At 32.7% G+C, this 18,945-nt stretch overlaps 1 protein-coding gene and 1 long non-coding RNA gene across 5 annotated transcripts in view; one reads left to right on the plus strand and one right to left on the minus strand.

Annotated features, from left to right (window-relative positions):
- Positions 1-18,945, plus strand: part of LOC106876727 (uncharacterized) — a 1,066,253-nt gene that overhangs the window by 649,158 nt on the left and 398,150 nt on the right. For all 4 annotated transcript variants that reach the window (XM_052966107.2, XM_052966109.2, XM_052966108.2 and 1 more), the window contains one exon: positions 16,660-16,776. In XM_052966107.2, coding sequence (XP_052822067.1) covers positions 16,660-16,776 — 117 coding nt within the window. The remainder of the gene's footprint in view (positions 1-16,659; positions 16,777-18,945) is intronic.
- Positions 1-18,945, minus strand: part of LOC128247272 (uncharacterized) — a 102,590-nt gene that overhangs the window by 55,345 nt on the left and 28,300 nt on the right. The gene's annotated exons all lie outside the window — the stretch shown is intronic.

The raw sequence follows: 18,945 nt of genomic DNA on the forward strand, positions 1-18,945 counted from the left end.
TGCTCACATTAGAAATTAGCATAAAAAAATTATTCATTCTTTTTGTCATATTTTATTTAGAAAAAGAAAAACCATACTAATGAGCTTATTGTGAAACATGAAACACAAGTGAAATATCAGATTTTATATAAAACGATAACTTAGAACCAGCTTCTTATAAGCTTGTTAGATAAATTTGAAAACAGAATGTGTCTTATAATTGATTTACTATTGTATTTTTCTGTTTGCTATCCAATTAGCCATTTTAAAGAGTGTTTTTCTAACTACTGAATCAATACACATCACTATGTATCACACATTTAATTGATACATTTTCTGTTATAAGCTATTAAGTTCTCTAGCTCTTTAGGCATTTCACATGTGTTTGTTTTTTTTATGTGTCTTTCTGAACAAGCTACATGTGGCAAGGAAGTTCCTTTGAGTCTGCTAGTTGTCTATAATTGTTTAAGCTGATATCTATTTAATAAAAGAAAATGTATTTATTAGCTTCAATTTTATAATTGATTGTCATTCTGTTTCCTAGCAAACTACTTTGGAAGTAAATAATTGAAATCATTATAAGATTAATAGCCTTTTAACATGAAGAAGCTATCTAAATTGATAGAAACCTATGTTGTTCCTATTTCTAATCTAAGTAACTGACGAAAGACTTAGGCATGAAATTTTCTAAAAAAAAATTTGTGAGAAAGACCAGCGGAGAGAGTATACTTATTCTCAAATTTAGCATCCTTCTGGTTATTTGGTGTTTTTATCAGAGTGCATTCTGTTGTCTGAAAAAAGCTTCCTGCTTGCAATCCCACTAGTTTCATAAGATATGTAAAAGAATAATATATATATATATATATATATATATATATATGTATATATTACATACATACATATAAGATGGATGACCACTGAGTGGACATCCGTTTTGCTAGAAGAAGAGTAACAGTCTTCTGTTATATTTCTGCTGCTTTTAAATAAAGTATATATATATATATATATATATAGCTGAAATATATGGTGGAATCTTTTAGATTTGAGATGCACCAAACTTGTCAGATTTGTTCAAAGATTGTGTCATTGTTGTTGACAATAGCTTGCAAGGAATTCTACAAAGCAGTAGTTACTGGCACAGAAGCTTTGATAGGTTTTTACACAAGCATTCACATGCTGGAATCTTAGTTCAGCATCTCTTAATTACTTGCTATTTGTACCTGGTAACTGTCCAATGAAGCAACTTTATATTCATCTGTTTAACAATATAAAAGCTAATTATCAATTGATGATAATATCCTGCGAATATCTCTTGTTTTACATTGATATAATTAGTTTTTCCTCATCATGACATAATTAACTTTATGTTTGTCTGAAAGTTAAGTCTAGATTTTTCTCATTATACAGTATTGAATCATATCTAATTAAATGTGTCTACTTAATCCTTTGGTGACCATATTTCTAATGAAATACACTGCCTACGTGTTTTAATTAATTTTGAAAATAATCAAGAATTTGGAATATTGAGTAAAATAGCTGGTATTTTCATTATTAAGGCTTATTTGATAAAATTAAAATGGAAGTTTTAATCTAAATTTGAATACCTTTAAATGAGAAGGTTTGTGTTAAAAGAGTTTGTTTCAGGACGGTTGATGTCCAAAAAGATATATAGGATGTATATGAGATATACGTGGAGGTGCGTGGCTTAGTGGTTAGGGTGTCAGCATCATGATCGTAATATTGTGGTTTCAATTCCTGGACTGGGCGCCGCGTTGTGTTCTTGAGCAAAACATTTCATTTCACGTTGCTCCAGTCCACTCAGCTGGCAAAAATGAGTAATGCTGCGATGGACTAGCGTCCCGTCCAGCTGGTAACACTTACGCCATTGAAACTTGGAAACCGGGCCCATGAGCCTGGCTAGGCTTTAAAAGGGCGCATTTATTTATTATATGAGAAATACAGTTGTGGCTTTTTTCTGTTCATTTAAAAGTGATGAATTTTATGCAAAGATTACATATAATCCCTACACAATGAAATTAAGGCGCATATACTCCAAATATAGGTATGAAGTTTTATTGTCATTTTAATTTCACTAGTAAGTAATTATGCTTTTATATAACATGCCACAACCTGTAGAAATACTTGCTTAGCTTTGAAAGATTTTTCTCTTTCTTTAGAGTAGCAGAGACTTTAAAAGCTTAACTTCAGGAATAATGAAAACAAAATGAAATAAACTTTTCGAAATCACTTTTCTATTTATTTATTTACTTACTCTTTTACTCTTTTACTTGTTTCAGTCATTTGACTGTGGCCATACTGGAGCACCACCTTTAGTAGAGCAAATGGACACCTGGACTTATTCTTTGTAAGCCTAGTACTTATTCCATTGGTCACTTTTGCCGAACCGCTAAGTTACGGGGACGTTAACACACCAGCATCGGTTGGGGGGGGACAAACACAGACACACAAACATACACACACACACACACACACACACACACACACACACACACACACACACATATATATATATATATATATATATAAACAAATAGTAAATGAGTATATGCATATATACGTACAGGTATGTGCATACCGACATCCACCTGTATGTATAGGTGCATATCTGGGTACAGGACATTGCAAACAAAACGTAGACGAGAAAACACACAAGCCACATAGAGAACATTCTACTTCATCAGCTACCCCCCGTTTTAACACCGGCGTTTCAAGAAGAGCTGGGCAGGACGCATCGTTAAAACGGCTCTTCCCATGGACCGCAAATTAAATTTGTATACACAAATTAAATCTTGCCATGGAGGAATGTAGCGGCAGACAAAAAACAAGACAGGAAAACAAACAGAAAAGGCTTTACGGCCAGACGAGAAAAATTATGTGTGTATGAACGCTGTGAGGCACGAACTTGAAAGTAGGGACGAAGTAGTTCGCGTGTTTGCTCGGTGATAGCCAAGGAAGAAAAGGATTATTGACCGGAAGCATGTGACCATGCCGGTGTAAGGGGAAGAGAGAGAGTGGTAGAGGGAGAAACAAAGGGAGGAAGTAGAAGAATAGGTGAGCAACGAGAGGAAAAGAGAAAGAGAGGATCTATGAGGGGGAAAAAAGAGATACGTAGTAGTAACAGAGGAAGAACGAGAGGGGTAAAGCGAAATACGTAGTAGTAAAGAGGAAAAACGAGAGGGGGAAAAAATGATAGAGGAAGAGAAAGAGAAAGAGATAGAGTAGCGTCGGAAAATATGAAGTTATGAAAACTACTTACAAATTGGAGACGTTCAGTCATGTAAAAACAAATAGTAAATGAGTATATGCATATATACGTACAGGTATGTGCATACCGACATATATATATATATATATATATATATATATATATATATATATATATATATATATATACATATATACGATGGGCTTCTTTCAGTTTCCGTCTACCAAATCCACTCACAAGGCTTTGGTCAGCCTGAGGCAATAGTAGAAGACACTTACCCAAGATGCCATGCAGTGGGACTGAACCCAGAGTCATGTGGTTGGTAAGCAAGCTACTTACCACACAGTAACTCCTTCGCCTTTACTTATTTGTTTGTTTATTTTGGGTTGGTCATTTGGGAGAAAGATAGTGCACATGTGACCTTCACGAATCTTCTAATATTTGTGAGACTGTTGTTGCTGATGCTCAGCATAAAAAAAATCTATGGAAAAAAAGATGGTCAGGAAAAGAATTCCAGTAGTTGATTCTGAATAAAAGGACCAATCAAGTGGTTAGTACAGAGCCAGAAGTACCAGGGCATGAGGTGGTATGACAAGTGAGCTTGGATAGAGCTGATATGCAGTTATCTATTTCTGAGGAGCAGGGGCCATTGTAATAACCCTTGCAAAGACGTAGAGAACAGGCAATATGACTCTGGGCCAAAGATTAAAATGCATTGATGATTAAAGTGTAATGATGATTAAAGTGCATTGATTGTCAATCAGCAATATATGTGAAGTGTTTGATTAAAAATCTTAACAAAGCACCTTTCTCTTGTATTCTGGAAAATAGCCATAACAATCATTATTATTATTATTATTATTATTATTATTATTATTATTATTATTATTATTATTATTATTATTATTATTATTATTATTATTATTATTATTATTATTATTATTATTATTATTATTATTATTATTATTATTATTATTATTATTATTATTATTATTATTATTATTATTATTATTATTATTATTATTATTATTATTATTATTATTATTATTATTATTATTATTATTATTATTATTATTATTATTATTATTATTATTATTATTATTATTATTATTATTATTATTATTATTATTATTATTATTATTATTATTATTATTATTATTATTATTATTATTATTATTATTATTATTATTATTATTATTATTATTATTATTATTATTATTATTATTATTATTATTATTATTATTATTATTATTATTATTATTATTATTATTATTATTATTATTATTATTATTATTATTATTATTATTATTATTATTATTATTATTATTATTATTATTATTATTATTATTATTATTATTATTATTATTATTATTATTATTATTATTATTATTATTATTATTATTATTATTATTATTATTATTATTATTATTATTATTATTATTATTATTATTATTATTATTATTATTATTATTATTATTATTATTATTATTATTATTATTATTATTATTATTATTATTATTATTATTATTATTATTATTATTATTATTATTATTATTATTATTATTATTATTATTATTATTATTATTATTATTATTATTATTATTATTATTATTATTATTATTATTATTATTATTATTATTATTATTATTATTATTATTATTATTATTATTATTATTATTATTATTATTATTATTATTATTATTATTATTATTATTATTATTATTATTATTATTATTATTATTATTATTATTATTATTATTATTATTATTATTATTATTATTATTATTATTATTATTATTATTATTATTATTATTATTATTATTATTATTATTATTATTATTATTATTATTATTATTATTATTATTATTATTATTATTATTATTATTATTATTATTATTATTATTATTATTATTATTATTATTATTATTATTATTATTATTATTATTATTATTATTATTATTATTATTATTATTATTATTATTATTATTATTATTATTATTATTATTATTATTATTATTATTATTATTATTATTATTATTATTATTATTATTATTATTATTATTATTATTATTATTATTATTATTATTATTATTATTATTATTATTATTATTATTATTATTATTATTATTATTATTATTATTATTATTATTATTATTATTATTATTATTATTATTATTATTATTGCAGTAAGCTAGCAGAATCGTTAGCATGCTAGATGAAATGCTTAGTGATATTTTGCTCATTGCTACATTCTGAGTTCAAATCCTGCCGAGGATGACTTTGCTGTTCATCTTTTTAGGGTTGATAAATTAAGTACCAGTCAAGTACTGGGGTCGATGTGATTAACTTACCCCCTCCCCCAAAATTTCAGGCCTTGTGCCTACAGTAGAAAGTATTATCATGGTTATAATTACTACCATTCAGTATTAATTGTAAATAACCTCAATGCCATTGCTGTATTCATCAATGTATTGCTAGTGTTACTTCTTTAAGCACATAAATCATTGACATGTCATTTGGTCTCATGGCTTCCTTACATTTCAAAATATTCCATTTTAGGATTTTCTCTTGTACCTAATATGTCATGTTCTAAAATATGTGTATCCCATAGCTATCATTTTCAAAACAAGTATGCCTTCCAAACGCAGAGTAGATGAAATAGGAACAATTGATGAAGTGGTATACTCTTTATGTTGCATGTCTCATTTCTCTGTTTTTTTCGTTGTTCGAAAAAAGTTCGTTTTCTATGTTTCCGTTTCTCATTGTGTTTAACGTTTTTTTGATGTCCTGTACCCATATATGCATGTATGTATACATCTAGACGTAGGTATGTACTTATATGTATGGATATATACATATATTTATATATTATTTATATTATTATATGATCGAACGCCACGCATCCTTTTTCAAGTAAGTTTTATCTAGATAATATGTGCCCTGCTTTTGTTAACTGTTTTAGGTACCTATACAGTTAAGAGCACCCATGAACACCCTCTTAGCTCTCTAACTCTTGACCTGGTAGAACATCCCTTGGATGTTCTGTGAGCAAGAAAGAGAGTTGCATCAACATTTGGTTGTTACTCATTTTCAGCTGAGTAAACTGGTGGCTTTTTCAAAATGTCTAGTCCAGAAATTGAAACCTCAGATGTTTTTTCAATGGTTTAGCCAGAAGAAAAAGAATGGCATCCATGTCCCTTTTCAGGACATCTAGGGTTGGTAAGAGGAAGAGAGGAAGTAATCCTTAGACTGGATATCTGGCCCAAATCTTTACAACAGCACACCAGACAACAGTTTCAATCTCAATGGTTTTAGAGGATATCCACAGACTATAAGGATTTGTTCTTTCTCCATTGCAATAGTAATAATAATAATAAATGCGCCCTTTTAAAGCCTAGCCAGGCTCATGCGCCCAGTTTCCCAGTTTCGATGGCTTTGTATTCCCCAGCTGGACAGGACGCCAGCCCATCGCAGCGTTACTCATTTTTGTCAGCTGAGTGGACTGGAGCAATGTGAAATGGAGTGTTTTGCTCAAGAACACAATGCGTCGCCTGGTCCAGGGATCGAAACCACAATCTTACGATCATGATGCTGACACCCTAACCACTGAGCCACGTGCTTCCACTTTTCTCCATTGCAAGCTAAAGTATAAAACAAGCAATATAAGGGCAGATAACTAATAAAAGATTTGTTACACTATATGGCATTAGGAAGGGCATCCAGCTGTAGAAACTCTGCCAAATCAGATTGGAGCTTGATGTAACCATCTTGTTTCACCAGTCCTCGGTCAAATTGTCCAGCCCATGCTAGCATGGAAGGCGGATGTTGAACGATGATGATGATAAACACATTCGATATTTAATTTCTATTGATGTTTATATAGAATTTTTGTCATTAGATAGAATGTTTTTATTTGCTAATTAGCAGAATCTAGATACAATGTCTTTTATTCTAGTTTACCTACTGAGGTGAACATTTATCTTTATGAATCCAGTATTTTCTGTTGTTTAAGTTTGTTTCCTGTTTCTTTAAGAAATACAACTGCTGGGATCTAGACAGTCAGTGTAGTATCAGATGCTTACTTTCAGTAAATTTCCTTTGAAAAAGAATGCACTTGGTTGGCATGGAAGCTCTGTTTGAAGTCATGTTTTAATACCTGGAGAGGATTTTTCTTAGCAGAACCGATATATGTGATGTCACACTGACAATTCAATGAATAGATGATAGAAGTCACAAAACAAAGTAGGTGACTGTTGGTTTGTTGTTGTCTTGCTGTTTCTATCGCTCTTACTCCTTTCCTCCTTCTACTGTTATTAGCTGTTGCTGATTGGGAACCCTTTTAGGAATAACTTTACTGGAATTGAACCAAGAATTCTTACACACAAAAAAAAAAAAAGAAAAATCCTTCCTTGTACTGAAAGCTATTCTAACGTTCAAAACAAACCATTATTATTTTCCTTGGACATTAGTCCTGCTCCTCACCTCCCCCACTTCTTTATTCTGATATGAAGACTATGTTCATTATTAATTGCGTGAAGTCCAGAATTTAGGTGAAATAATGATGGCCTGAGTCAGCAGCAATTTGTCCATAGAAGTGCTTGTAGAAGAGTTCTATAAGTAAATATGCCACGAGGAGGGAAGAACATAATGTTTCTAACTCTTGCTCTTTATTTTGAGTGAGTTTATTTATATTGCTTCTTCTCACCATCCTCACCACAACAGACCTAATCCTGATTGTTCCTTTCTTCCACTATTTATAAACTGGTTAATGTCAGTAATTGGTGACAGTTTCAGATGTCCATGCTCCAGGCAGCACATCCATTCTATAAATTCTGGTTTGAAGTTTTCTGTCGGTCGATTTCAAAACGATCTCTTTACAGTTCCTTTACTGCCACATAGGATTTAAGACACTGAAATTGATAGATTTCTTTATTAATTCTTTGTAGTGTTTATATATCTCACAAGTTGAGATGAATGATACAGAAAAAGATCTGATTTCCAAATCTTAGCATTTCATTTTTCCTATCTCCTGATTGAGAATTGATTGGGCAGAAGAAAGCTATTTAGACCAAATCATTGTCAGTATCATCAGTTGTCATTATCATCATCATCATCGTTGTTGTATATCATCATCGTCACGCCACCATTACCTCTAATATCACTTCTAGCATTATCAACCATCATTGTTGTTTAACACCCACTTTGTCAATGTTGTTAAGATATATTGCAACTAGATAGTCCTCCCATCATTACAAACCAGCAACTGTTTTTTCACAATTCTTTAAGCAACGAACAACTCAATGGCCAGACATGTTTTCACTGATAAAATTGCAAATAACAATGCTATTTGTATGAACAACTATTTTTGATCAACATACAAATGTCAAAGTAAGGGGAAGACAATCACACACTCTCTCCCTTTTCTTGCTCTCTTTCATTCACACATGCATACACACACATGCAGAAACACGTGCATATACAGTGGGGTTCTCATAATTTTCATCTACCAGTTTATTCACAAGGTATTGATTAGATTGCAGCCACCGTAGAAACCTCAGTTGACAGCTCTATGTATTTGTTCCCACTTAACTGTGGATGTTCTGTTAGAACAAACTATACTGCAGTAGATACCATGAGAGACACTCTCATATAGGCTTTAGGTGCAGAAAGCTCACTTGTTTGTTTATATCACCAGTGGGAAGATAAATCCGCATCAACTCCAGCACCAAGACCATCAGATAATGTGATTTTGATCTTCCTTGATTTCATTGGTGATGGATGCTCAACTGCTAGAGATAGCAGCGACCCATCTCTCTGCTAGTGATATATAGAAAATCCATGCCTGAACAGACACTGGGGTTGTGATTAACTAGTTAGCTAATTAAAAATATATATATTGGCAACTGAGGCAATATTAATACTGGGCAGTATTATTTATTCCCACTTAAACATGAATGTTCTGTTAGCACAAACTTTACTGCAGTAGATCCCATGAGGGAACCAGTCATATGGGCTTTTAGTGCAGAATAAACAAACAAGCATGCATTCTTCAATAAAAGCCTATATGAGAGTTTGTCTCATGTTATCTACTGTTGTTCCAATAGAACATTCACATTTAAATGTGTGTGTGTGTGTGCTTCCAGTGTTTTAAATCTGGGTTTTGTCCCTGTTAACGGGGGTGGCGAGATCTACCTCAATGCTATAACAACCAAGGTAGGCAGGTGTAGGCTACCCCGTCTATGAGGAGCATGCCCTTGCTTACCCTCAATCTCAATTTCTAGACATGAGTGGTCTTGAGGCCAAGGCCTCTACCACGATTTTTAAGAAATGTGGTGAAAAGCTAACTCAGGAAGGCAAAGATGCTACTCCCTGAAACCCCTTTTGGTGCCCCTCTACCTATAGTGAAAGTAAATACTACCTCTAGGTAATAATACAGCCTCTGTCGCTAATATATATTAGTGCTATGAATGGGAACACTCAAATCCTAAATCACACGATTCTAAAGCAAACTTCTCAACCATGTAACCATTTCTGAACTACTATGTATTTTTAGATAGTGATATATCTTTTAAACTCTATTGGATTCAGAAAAACATCTTATATTTTGTTTAGGGGATATATGTACAGCTTTCAAAGTTTATGTCATGTATAATTTTCAATGTTGTTTCTGTTATATATAGAATGTGAGGCAGCTGATTCAATAAATAATCTTGAGGCAAAGTCTACTTCAGAACCCCATGACTTCCATCTCTCAGCAGCTCCCTTTCTGTAGTCATAAAAGTTCAGCTTTATTAATGTTCTAAAACAACTCATAACTATCCGAATGTTAGATACTCTAAGACACTGGAATATGTCAAAATAATCAATCATTACAACAATCAAGTATATTAGTTGTAGAATAAACATATATATGTCTATTACAGGAATACATTGAAGAAGATGATACAAAATCTAGTGGTAGGAAAATCTATGGCAATATACAGTACAGTTTACATACAGGATGAATGAAACCACACACAAAAAAAAAAAAAAGAACTACTTCAGCAAAAGTGGTACATAACCATAAATTTAAGTGGAGGTACCTTCCTCGTCATCGTCATCATCATCGTCATCGTCGTAATCATAAATGTCATTGGTGGGCAGTGCTAGCTTGCTGACATTCACACGGCCCTGATCCACCACCTATTTCTGTCTTCCTTGATATACATAACAGTACTTTATTGATGACGTCCAATGTCATTTCTCAACTAACTGATATATGTCCTTGCAAAGTGATCAATATGGTTTAGGCTCTGTCAAGGTGTCTATGTTTGGGTATCACTAACCAGCTCCTCCTTACTATTCCAACAATGTTCAGCAAAGCAAATTTCTCCAGTGAGTGTTTGATACTATATGTAGTATATAGAAGAAGCTATCTAAAGAGAAGGATGTAGTCAATTAAGTTGGTCCCCAATACTTTACTGGTACTTAATTTCATTTACTAAAATTAAAAAAATGAAAAAAACAACTTATATTATTTAGTAAGCACTAAACATCATGACCATGATCATTATCATCATTTAATGTCCATTTTCCATGCTGGCATGCATTGGACAGTTTGACCAGAGCTGGAGAGTTGCACCAGGTTCCAGTCTGATTTGGCTTGGTTCTTAATGCCAACCACTTTACAGAGTGTGCTGGGTGCATTTTTTAGGTGATACCTGCATTGGTGCTTTAATGTGGCACCAGCACAGGTGTTATTACGTGATACCAACAAAGGAGCTTTTTACATGGTGCTAGCACAGGTGCTTTTTTTACAGGCACCAGTATAGGGCTCTTGCAGGGGGAGTGGCATTAACAGTATAGGGCTTAGCAGGGCTAGTGGCATTCACATTTCTGCCATGGAGGATGGGTTTTCTTGAGTGCAGCAAGGTATCAGATATTTTGGACCTTTGCCATCTCCTCTATTATAAAAAAGGGTTTGCCACAGATACCTATATTTTACGAAATGCCTTTGACAATGCTTTCCATGAAATTTTACATTTTTTGGAAGCTGTTAGTATATCAGAAATTTTGAACATTTGACTCATAAATTTTCTTAAAAGTGGAAACAAAATGACAGCTTCTTGTAGAACATTTTCTGAAAGTTCATCTCAGATAATAACAAAGGGGATCATAAAACACTATCTGAGAGTTCCTTTGTTTGTTCTTCATTGTGTTATTGAATAAAGACACAAATGTACAGATGGTGAAACTAAATCGTTAATTACATGGTACTAAATGGATGTTTGGAATCTTTGTAAATTCTTACTGTAAGTTACAGAAAGAATCTGAAACCAAGTATTTCATTTACTAGTATTCTTATTATTTTACTTATTTTAGTGATTAGACTGTGGCCATGCTGGGGTACCGCCTTGAAGAATTTTAGTCAAATGAACTGACTCCAGTACTTTTATTTTTTAGGCCTGGTATTTATTCTCTTGATCTCTTTTGTCAAACCACTAGGTTATAGTGACATAAACACAATAACACCAGTTATCAAACAGTGGTGGGAGGCAAACACTGATGCATGCGTGTGCACACACACACACACACACACACACACACACACACACACACACACGCACACACACACACACACACACACGATAGGTTTCTCTCAGTTTCCATCTACCAAATCCACTCACAAGGCTTTGGTTGGCCTGCTGAGGCTATAGTAGAAGACACTTACCCAAGGTACCATGCAGTGGGACTGAAACCAGAACGATGTGGTTGGGAAGCAAGCTTCTTACCACACAGCCATGCTTGCACCTATAATATGTTTACAGAATATTTATTTCTAGCATAAATAAAAGCTACAATAAATTTGTAAGTTGGGAGGAGCCAATTAAATCAACAGTTACTTCTAGGATATGTGACTGGTACATATCTTAACAACTTTGGAATAATGAAAGATAAAACAGTTATTTTGGAGATTAAATACTACAAGACATTCAAATCAACAGTCAACCAATTCTTTCTCTCCACATTGCCCTTGAATGATTGCATATTATTAAGTTGATAAGTAAAAGACTAAATATCTCATTTGGTAAATTTTACTCAAAGATATATATTAGATGTAGTAATGTGAAATAATTAGCATTTAATAACTATAGCAACTCCACTCAAATTTAAATTAGAAATTACTCAAATTGAAATTAAGATTGTATCTCTCATTTGATAACATGAATACATAAATGTCATGTTATCGTTAGCTCTACTTGGTTAAATAGATAATAATTAAGGTATTCATATAACTTAATCAATGATACTATATTTGTATTCTAGGCATATGGAGAACTGCTTTGGATGAAATACATTGTTGCTCTCAGAATTAGCTGTTGTTTTTGCTCCATGTCTGCCCTGATTGAATAAACCTATGACCAAAGGCAGTTTTGTTGTGATCATTCTCTCTTTTTTTGTTATCAAGAACGATGTGTTCTACTCTTAAGATAGTGTGATGGGGATGGGGCGATTTGATGAAGATTTGGTTGCTATATCAAGCAGGTCAAGTGATTGCATAAAGGCATACTTGTCTTAGCATCAGTGTTACTCAAAGGTCAGATATATGATTGCATAAAAGCGTGCTTGTTTGTGTGGTCTTGGCATTAATTTAGTCTGAGGTCAGATATTTATTTTTTTCACATGATAATTTTCTTCATAAAACCTGAAAGCATCAAATTTTAGCCTTTGGATGTTCATTTCAGTGAACTTATAACATACAAGAGCTGACTAACACAGGAAAATATCCTATTAAAGCAAATGATGTATATCTGAATATCTGAGGTGATGCTGACGAATAAATTTGAGCTCATGTTAAAAAAACAATAAATTTCATCTAGTGGTGCGTTTTGTGTAATATACTTACTGTGCTGTATCAACTGCAGTGGAATAGTTAAACTCTAACATGGAAAATGTCCAACAGATGGAAAATGTCCAAATGTGTATTGATTTTATTTAATATAAGCACTGGGCCTTAAGTTTAGTGGTAGGATACTGTCTTCTATTTTGAATCCATTTCCTTCTATGATGCTTTATAAGAATATATTAGGAGAAGGGTAAAGTCTATTTAATCAACCGCAGTTCTTGACTTGTTCTTATTTTTTATCTATCTGTAACTTTATATTAACCAATAAAATTTGTTGGACCTGATATTTATCAAGACTGAGCCAAAAGTATTTCTCAGCCGGAAAGATAGGGGTCCTTAGCTTCCATTTATCTATTTATCACTGACCACTTTACAGAGGGTAGCGGGCATATTTTATCATGTCACCAACATTACAGATATCATCATGTTCTCAGTAGGGCAACACTACAGGGTCGTTTTAACCCTATACTTTCTATTACAATTTTTTATCTTCAAATTGTTTAGATGCTCTCAAGGAATTACTTCAAAGACATTACATTCGTTAAATTGCATGTTTCAATGTCTTTTATAAAATACTAGATATTTTTCCCATTCATCTGTTCTCATTTGTCTTCGTTTTTATATTATGCAAATGCCACAAACTATAGAGAATTCTCATTTTAGTATTCTTTATCAATATGCTTTACAAAACAAAGTAGAAACTGTCTAAAATAGGTTTGGAGCTATTCTCCAAATGTAACTAAGACTCTAAATTTAAAAAGCTAAATTATTCAAAGCTAAATTAGTTATATTCACTTGGATACTGTAAAATATATCAAAAATTATAATTAAAAAAATATTAATTTCACTGAAAGTATTTATTCACAGGAACATAAATTAATTTCAAAAGATTCAGTAATCAGACTCAATAAGTGAATTCAATAGCAAAGGATTAAAAAAGAAATATTAATTGCATTTTGTTTCACACTATATAATTTCTTCCAACTACTGAATATATATTTTTTGATTAGCGAAATAGAATTTTAGATTAAAAGGAATTGTATTTACTCTTTATAGAAGTGAAGAGATGGTACAATTATTCTTTTCTTGACTCAAGTCAGAATCTAGATAAGTGTAGGTACTGGTAAATAAAATAAAGAGTACAACCTATTTTATCAATTCAATACAAACCTAATGTATAAAGAAGGATAAGTTCATATGTAAGAGAAGAAATTAGAACTGAAGTTTTGGGATTCTCTGGAGGAACCTCTTTCAGTGGCTTGCATTTAATTTCATGGAGTAAAAAATAATGATTTCAAATTTAGGCAGAAGGCCATTTAGTCTGGGAGAGGGGTAAGTCAATTACATCAACCCCAGTACTCAACTGGTATTTATATTACCGACCCCAAAAGGATGAAGACCAAAGTTGACCCTGGAAGAATTTGAACTAAAAATTTAAAGATAGATAAAATGCCTCTGAGTATTTTGCCCAATGTGCAAATGAATCTGCCAGCTCGCTACCCTTGTTGAGTAAAAAATCATATTAACCATTTATTAATATAATTTTCTTTACTTCACTACTTATTTCAGAGTTGTATTTATATAGCTAGCGACTTGATCTAAAATGGTGTTTTGAAACTGAAGTAACTGCATAATACAAAGTCATTCTAATCATTTAATAGCACACAAAGGTCTTAACCTAACATTTAATTTTTATTTTGTTTCATGTGATATCAAAATTTTTGCCCCTCAACTATGACTTGATCATTGACTCAGTTCTGCAAGTCTTTCGCCTGCCCAGGTCATAGTTCTGCTATGAAAATTTTGGCACATCATGAAATAGAATTAAATCAACAGTGAATTTAATAGTTTTGTGTACTTTTGAATGAGTAGAATGGCTTGTCCATAGTGTAAGTTACTCACTGCCTATTTGCTTCTAATTAGCTATTTAATGCTTCCTACAGCAACTTAATTATGACATTATTATTCCCTCTACATCAGTTACTCTTTTACTTGTTTCAGTCATTTGACTGTGGCCATGCTGGAGCACCGCCTTTAGTCGATCAAATCGACCCCAGGACTTATTCTTTGTAAGCCTAGTACTTATTCTATCAGTTTTTTTTGCCGAACCGCTAAGTTACGGGTACGTAAACACACCACCATTGGTTGTCAAGCGATGGTGGGGGGACAAACACAGATACACAAACATATACACACACATACATATATATAAATACATATATACGACGGACTTCCTTCAGTTTCCATCTACCAAATCCACTCACAAGGCTTTGGTCAGCCCAAGGCTATAGTAGAAGACACTTGCCCAAGGTGTCATGCAGTGGGAATGAATGCAGAACCATGTGGTCAGTAAGCAAAAATTGAATAAACCATGCTGCTATAGTTGTTTATCCATCTGCTAGTCTTTATTGATCAGACTGAAGCAGACATATGGTTAAGGACATTCTAGACATGACTATCCTGTCATATTTTTAAATGATGTATCACTGACTACATTAACCCTTTAGCATTTGCTTTATTCTATCAAAAGTAATGCTTTTTTTATTCACATTGTTTTGAATTAATCATACATTATCTTATAGCTTTGAGATTTCAATGATGTGATTGTTTATTGTTAGAATGATATTGCGGGGTAGGTGTGAGAGGTCACATCTGGCTAGTTTGAACATAAAACAGGTAGAATATTTTGGCCGAATGTGGCCGGATTAAATGCTAAAGAGTTAACCAATTTATTATTTCTTTTCTTTATTAGAATGTAAAGTGTGATGATTTGAAGGACATTTGGTTGCTATTTCTAGCAGGTCGAGCAAACTATGTAGAAGTTCCCATGTCGTCTTGAGAGCATTTTGTAGTTATAATCAAATACATGCCAGCCATGTATTTGAAAATTATATTTCAGACTACACTATTTAACGTATCCACCTCTTATTTAAGATGATGGGGCCTGCAATTTGAGGGAAATTTGGCTGCTATCTTTATTAGATCAGGTAAAAGGTAGAAGATTCCCTTCAGATATGTATGATCATGGGATTGCACCTAAGAAGTTCCCCTCCAAGGCACAAGTCCAGGCAAGGTTGTTTATGGAAGATCAGCTGTTGCCCCTGCATACCAGTCTCCACTCTCCACACCACCGAGGTTATCCAAGGAAAAGGCAAAGGCCATTACAGCTTGGCACTAATGATGTTGCAACTCATTTCTACAGCTGAGTGAACTGGAGCAACGGGAAATATGTGTCTTTCTCAAGAACACAAGACACAGCCTGATCCAGGAATTGAACTTATTACCTCATGATTGTGAGCTTGATGTTCTAACCACTGAGCTGTGTGCCTAACTATCAGATCAACTGATCATGTAATTGTTCCCTCATTGGGTTCTCATTCATAAGGTATTTTTCGATGTTGTTGTTATTATTATTATTATTATTATTATTATTATTATTCAGGTCACTGCTTGAAATTGAACTCGGAATCTTGGGGTTAGTGGCCTGCGCTCTTAACCACTATGCTTATTGCCTTTTCCAACAATATTTTTCTCAGTCTAATTTATTTCTTTTTATTTATATTTCTAGCCATCTCAGTCAAGTTACATCTTGGATACCACCACGAGACAATTGGTATCCAAAGAATGGCCTGCCATATGGTTGGGAGGAAGCTCTTGACAAAAATGACAAGCCCTATTATATCAAGTAAGTTGAATTATATATAATTTTATATAATTTATTTTTATAATTATTATTATTATTATTATTATTATTATTATTATTATTACTATGTTTTTCTTCTTTCTTCAAGTTTGTTTCTGTTTCTTGTTGAGTGTCTTCCTGACACCTAGGGCAAAGAAGCTCATTGTATACATTGACAGACCATTAAAATAAATACACCAGATTGTTCCTTTACAAAGTCAAACAAAGTTTTGTAGAAAAAAAAAACCTCTTTACATGGATGGTTGACATTTTCACAGCAATAGTATTCTTCTCAATACATGTGACATTACCAGTGGAAACAATTTTTTGCACGTCTTGCAGGGATGGTAAGCCAGAGATCATTCTCAAATAATTTTCAGTTGCTTTTTTGATCATTCCAAGTGCTTCTACAATCACTGGTATTGTAACCACCTTGAGATGCCAAATTTTTTTCATTTTCAATTTGCTGCAATATTATGAGCTCAGGGGATATATATATCAACCAATAAACTGACTTTATCATTCTTCTTCTTCTTCTTCTTCTTCCCCTCCCCTCCCTACTCCCCTCCCCTCCCCCCCTCCCCTTCCCCTCATCCCCCTCTGCTTGTTTTGGACAGACTATTGTTTGTTTCAGTTCTTGAAGCCATTCAGCATCCTTCTTGTGCTCCTTGTCTTTGCTCCAGATGTCACTTCAAAACCTTTGACTTTCAATGTTAGCTGGTATCAACTTTTCATCTGTACACTCTCCATTTATTTCTTTATAGAATCTCTTCTGATCTAATCTGAATAACCTATTCTGGTGGTAACCATTCATTCTTTGATTGTATCTTACCATCTTTGCTTTCTTTGCAATGAGGCACTGTTTCAGTTCCTCTACTACTACTTTTAGGCCCTTTCTTTCAATATTATACTTCCTTTTCAGCACCCTGTATTTTTGTTCACTTTTAAGCTCCTCTTTCTTTTTTTGGTCTAGCACAGAGATTTCCTTCGAGAGCATGTCTAACCCTGCCTGGATTCTTCTTTCCACCATGGATCTTTTCTTTTGTCACTCCCATTATGTTTTTTTTTCTTGATATCAACACCCACCTTTTCTGCTACAACAATACTTGCTGCCTTGATCATATTATTTGTTTCTGTGATGTTTGTTCTGATGTATTTCAGAATTTCATTGATATTTTCCGTTTCTTGGTTCAATTTCCATCGATCAACGTTTTTAAGGTGGCAAATAATGTTGCTATTGTTCTCCTGTAATCTTGCTTTTTTTTGTCATAGATTGCTTTTTGTTCATCAGTCATGTCACCATTAGTTTTATTGTCTTCTTTTAGATTATCTATATGTCTCTCATCAAGTAAACTACCACTGCTCCTTTCCTGTGCTATGGGATTACTCTTATTAGTAAGAACTGTATTTTCATTGTTATCTCTGCTATTTTCCATTATCCGTCTTTTGATAGCTTCAAGCCCTACTACTGTGAACCAACAATTTTTCCTTATTGCTCTAGCTTGATTACATAGTCTCTGTTCCATGAGTTAAAACAATCCCTTTTCTCTCCAATGATCATACATACGTTGTTGGTAACCCCTAATTTGAGCACCATTTTCATCTACCGGGCAGCTCAGGTAGTAACACTCCATGACCACAGCATTAATTTGCTTGGTTCATCTACGCCATGAGTGGTGGTCCCTTTCTGGATATCAACAGGCTGGAGCCGGACCAGAATCTCTGAGCCTACCGGGTGTAACACTGTCACCATCAACGACTTCAGTTTCATTAACACCGTTATTCACAATATTTTGTTTTTTTCATTATCACTCATATGAGGTAGCGATTATCAGGCTGCGTAATTAATAGTGTTTTTATTGTGACATCATCTCTAGATGTATCATTAAGTAGCTCATGAGGAGGAGGAGGCTCCACCCATTTCCTTTCATTATTATTATTATTATTATTATCATCACTGATATCACTGATATTATTGTTTTATATTTAAGAGATGAGGAATTATTTACATTCCCCAAGACACCTGACGAAGGCTGGAGGGTATATCAGCTGAAACGTTGTGTTAACAACAAAAAAGATGAGGACAAATATCCGTCAAATGTAAATAATACTGATATTATTGTTCTTATGTGTAGTAGCAGCAGTGGTTGCAGCAATAGTAACGTGGGTGGG

Source organism: Octopus bimaculoides, chromosome 3, assembly GCF_046866305.1.
Source record: "Octopus bimaculoides isolate indiv1 chromosome 3, ASM4686630v1, whole genome shotgun sequence".
NCBI lineage: Eukaryota > Metazoa > Mollusca > Cephalopoda > Octopoda > Octopodidae > Octopus > Octopus bimaculoides.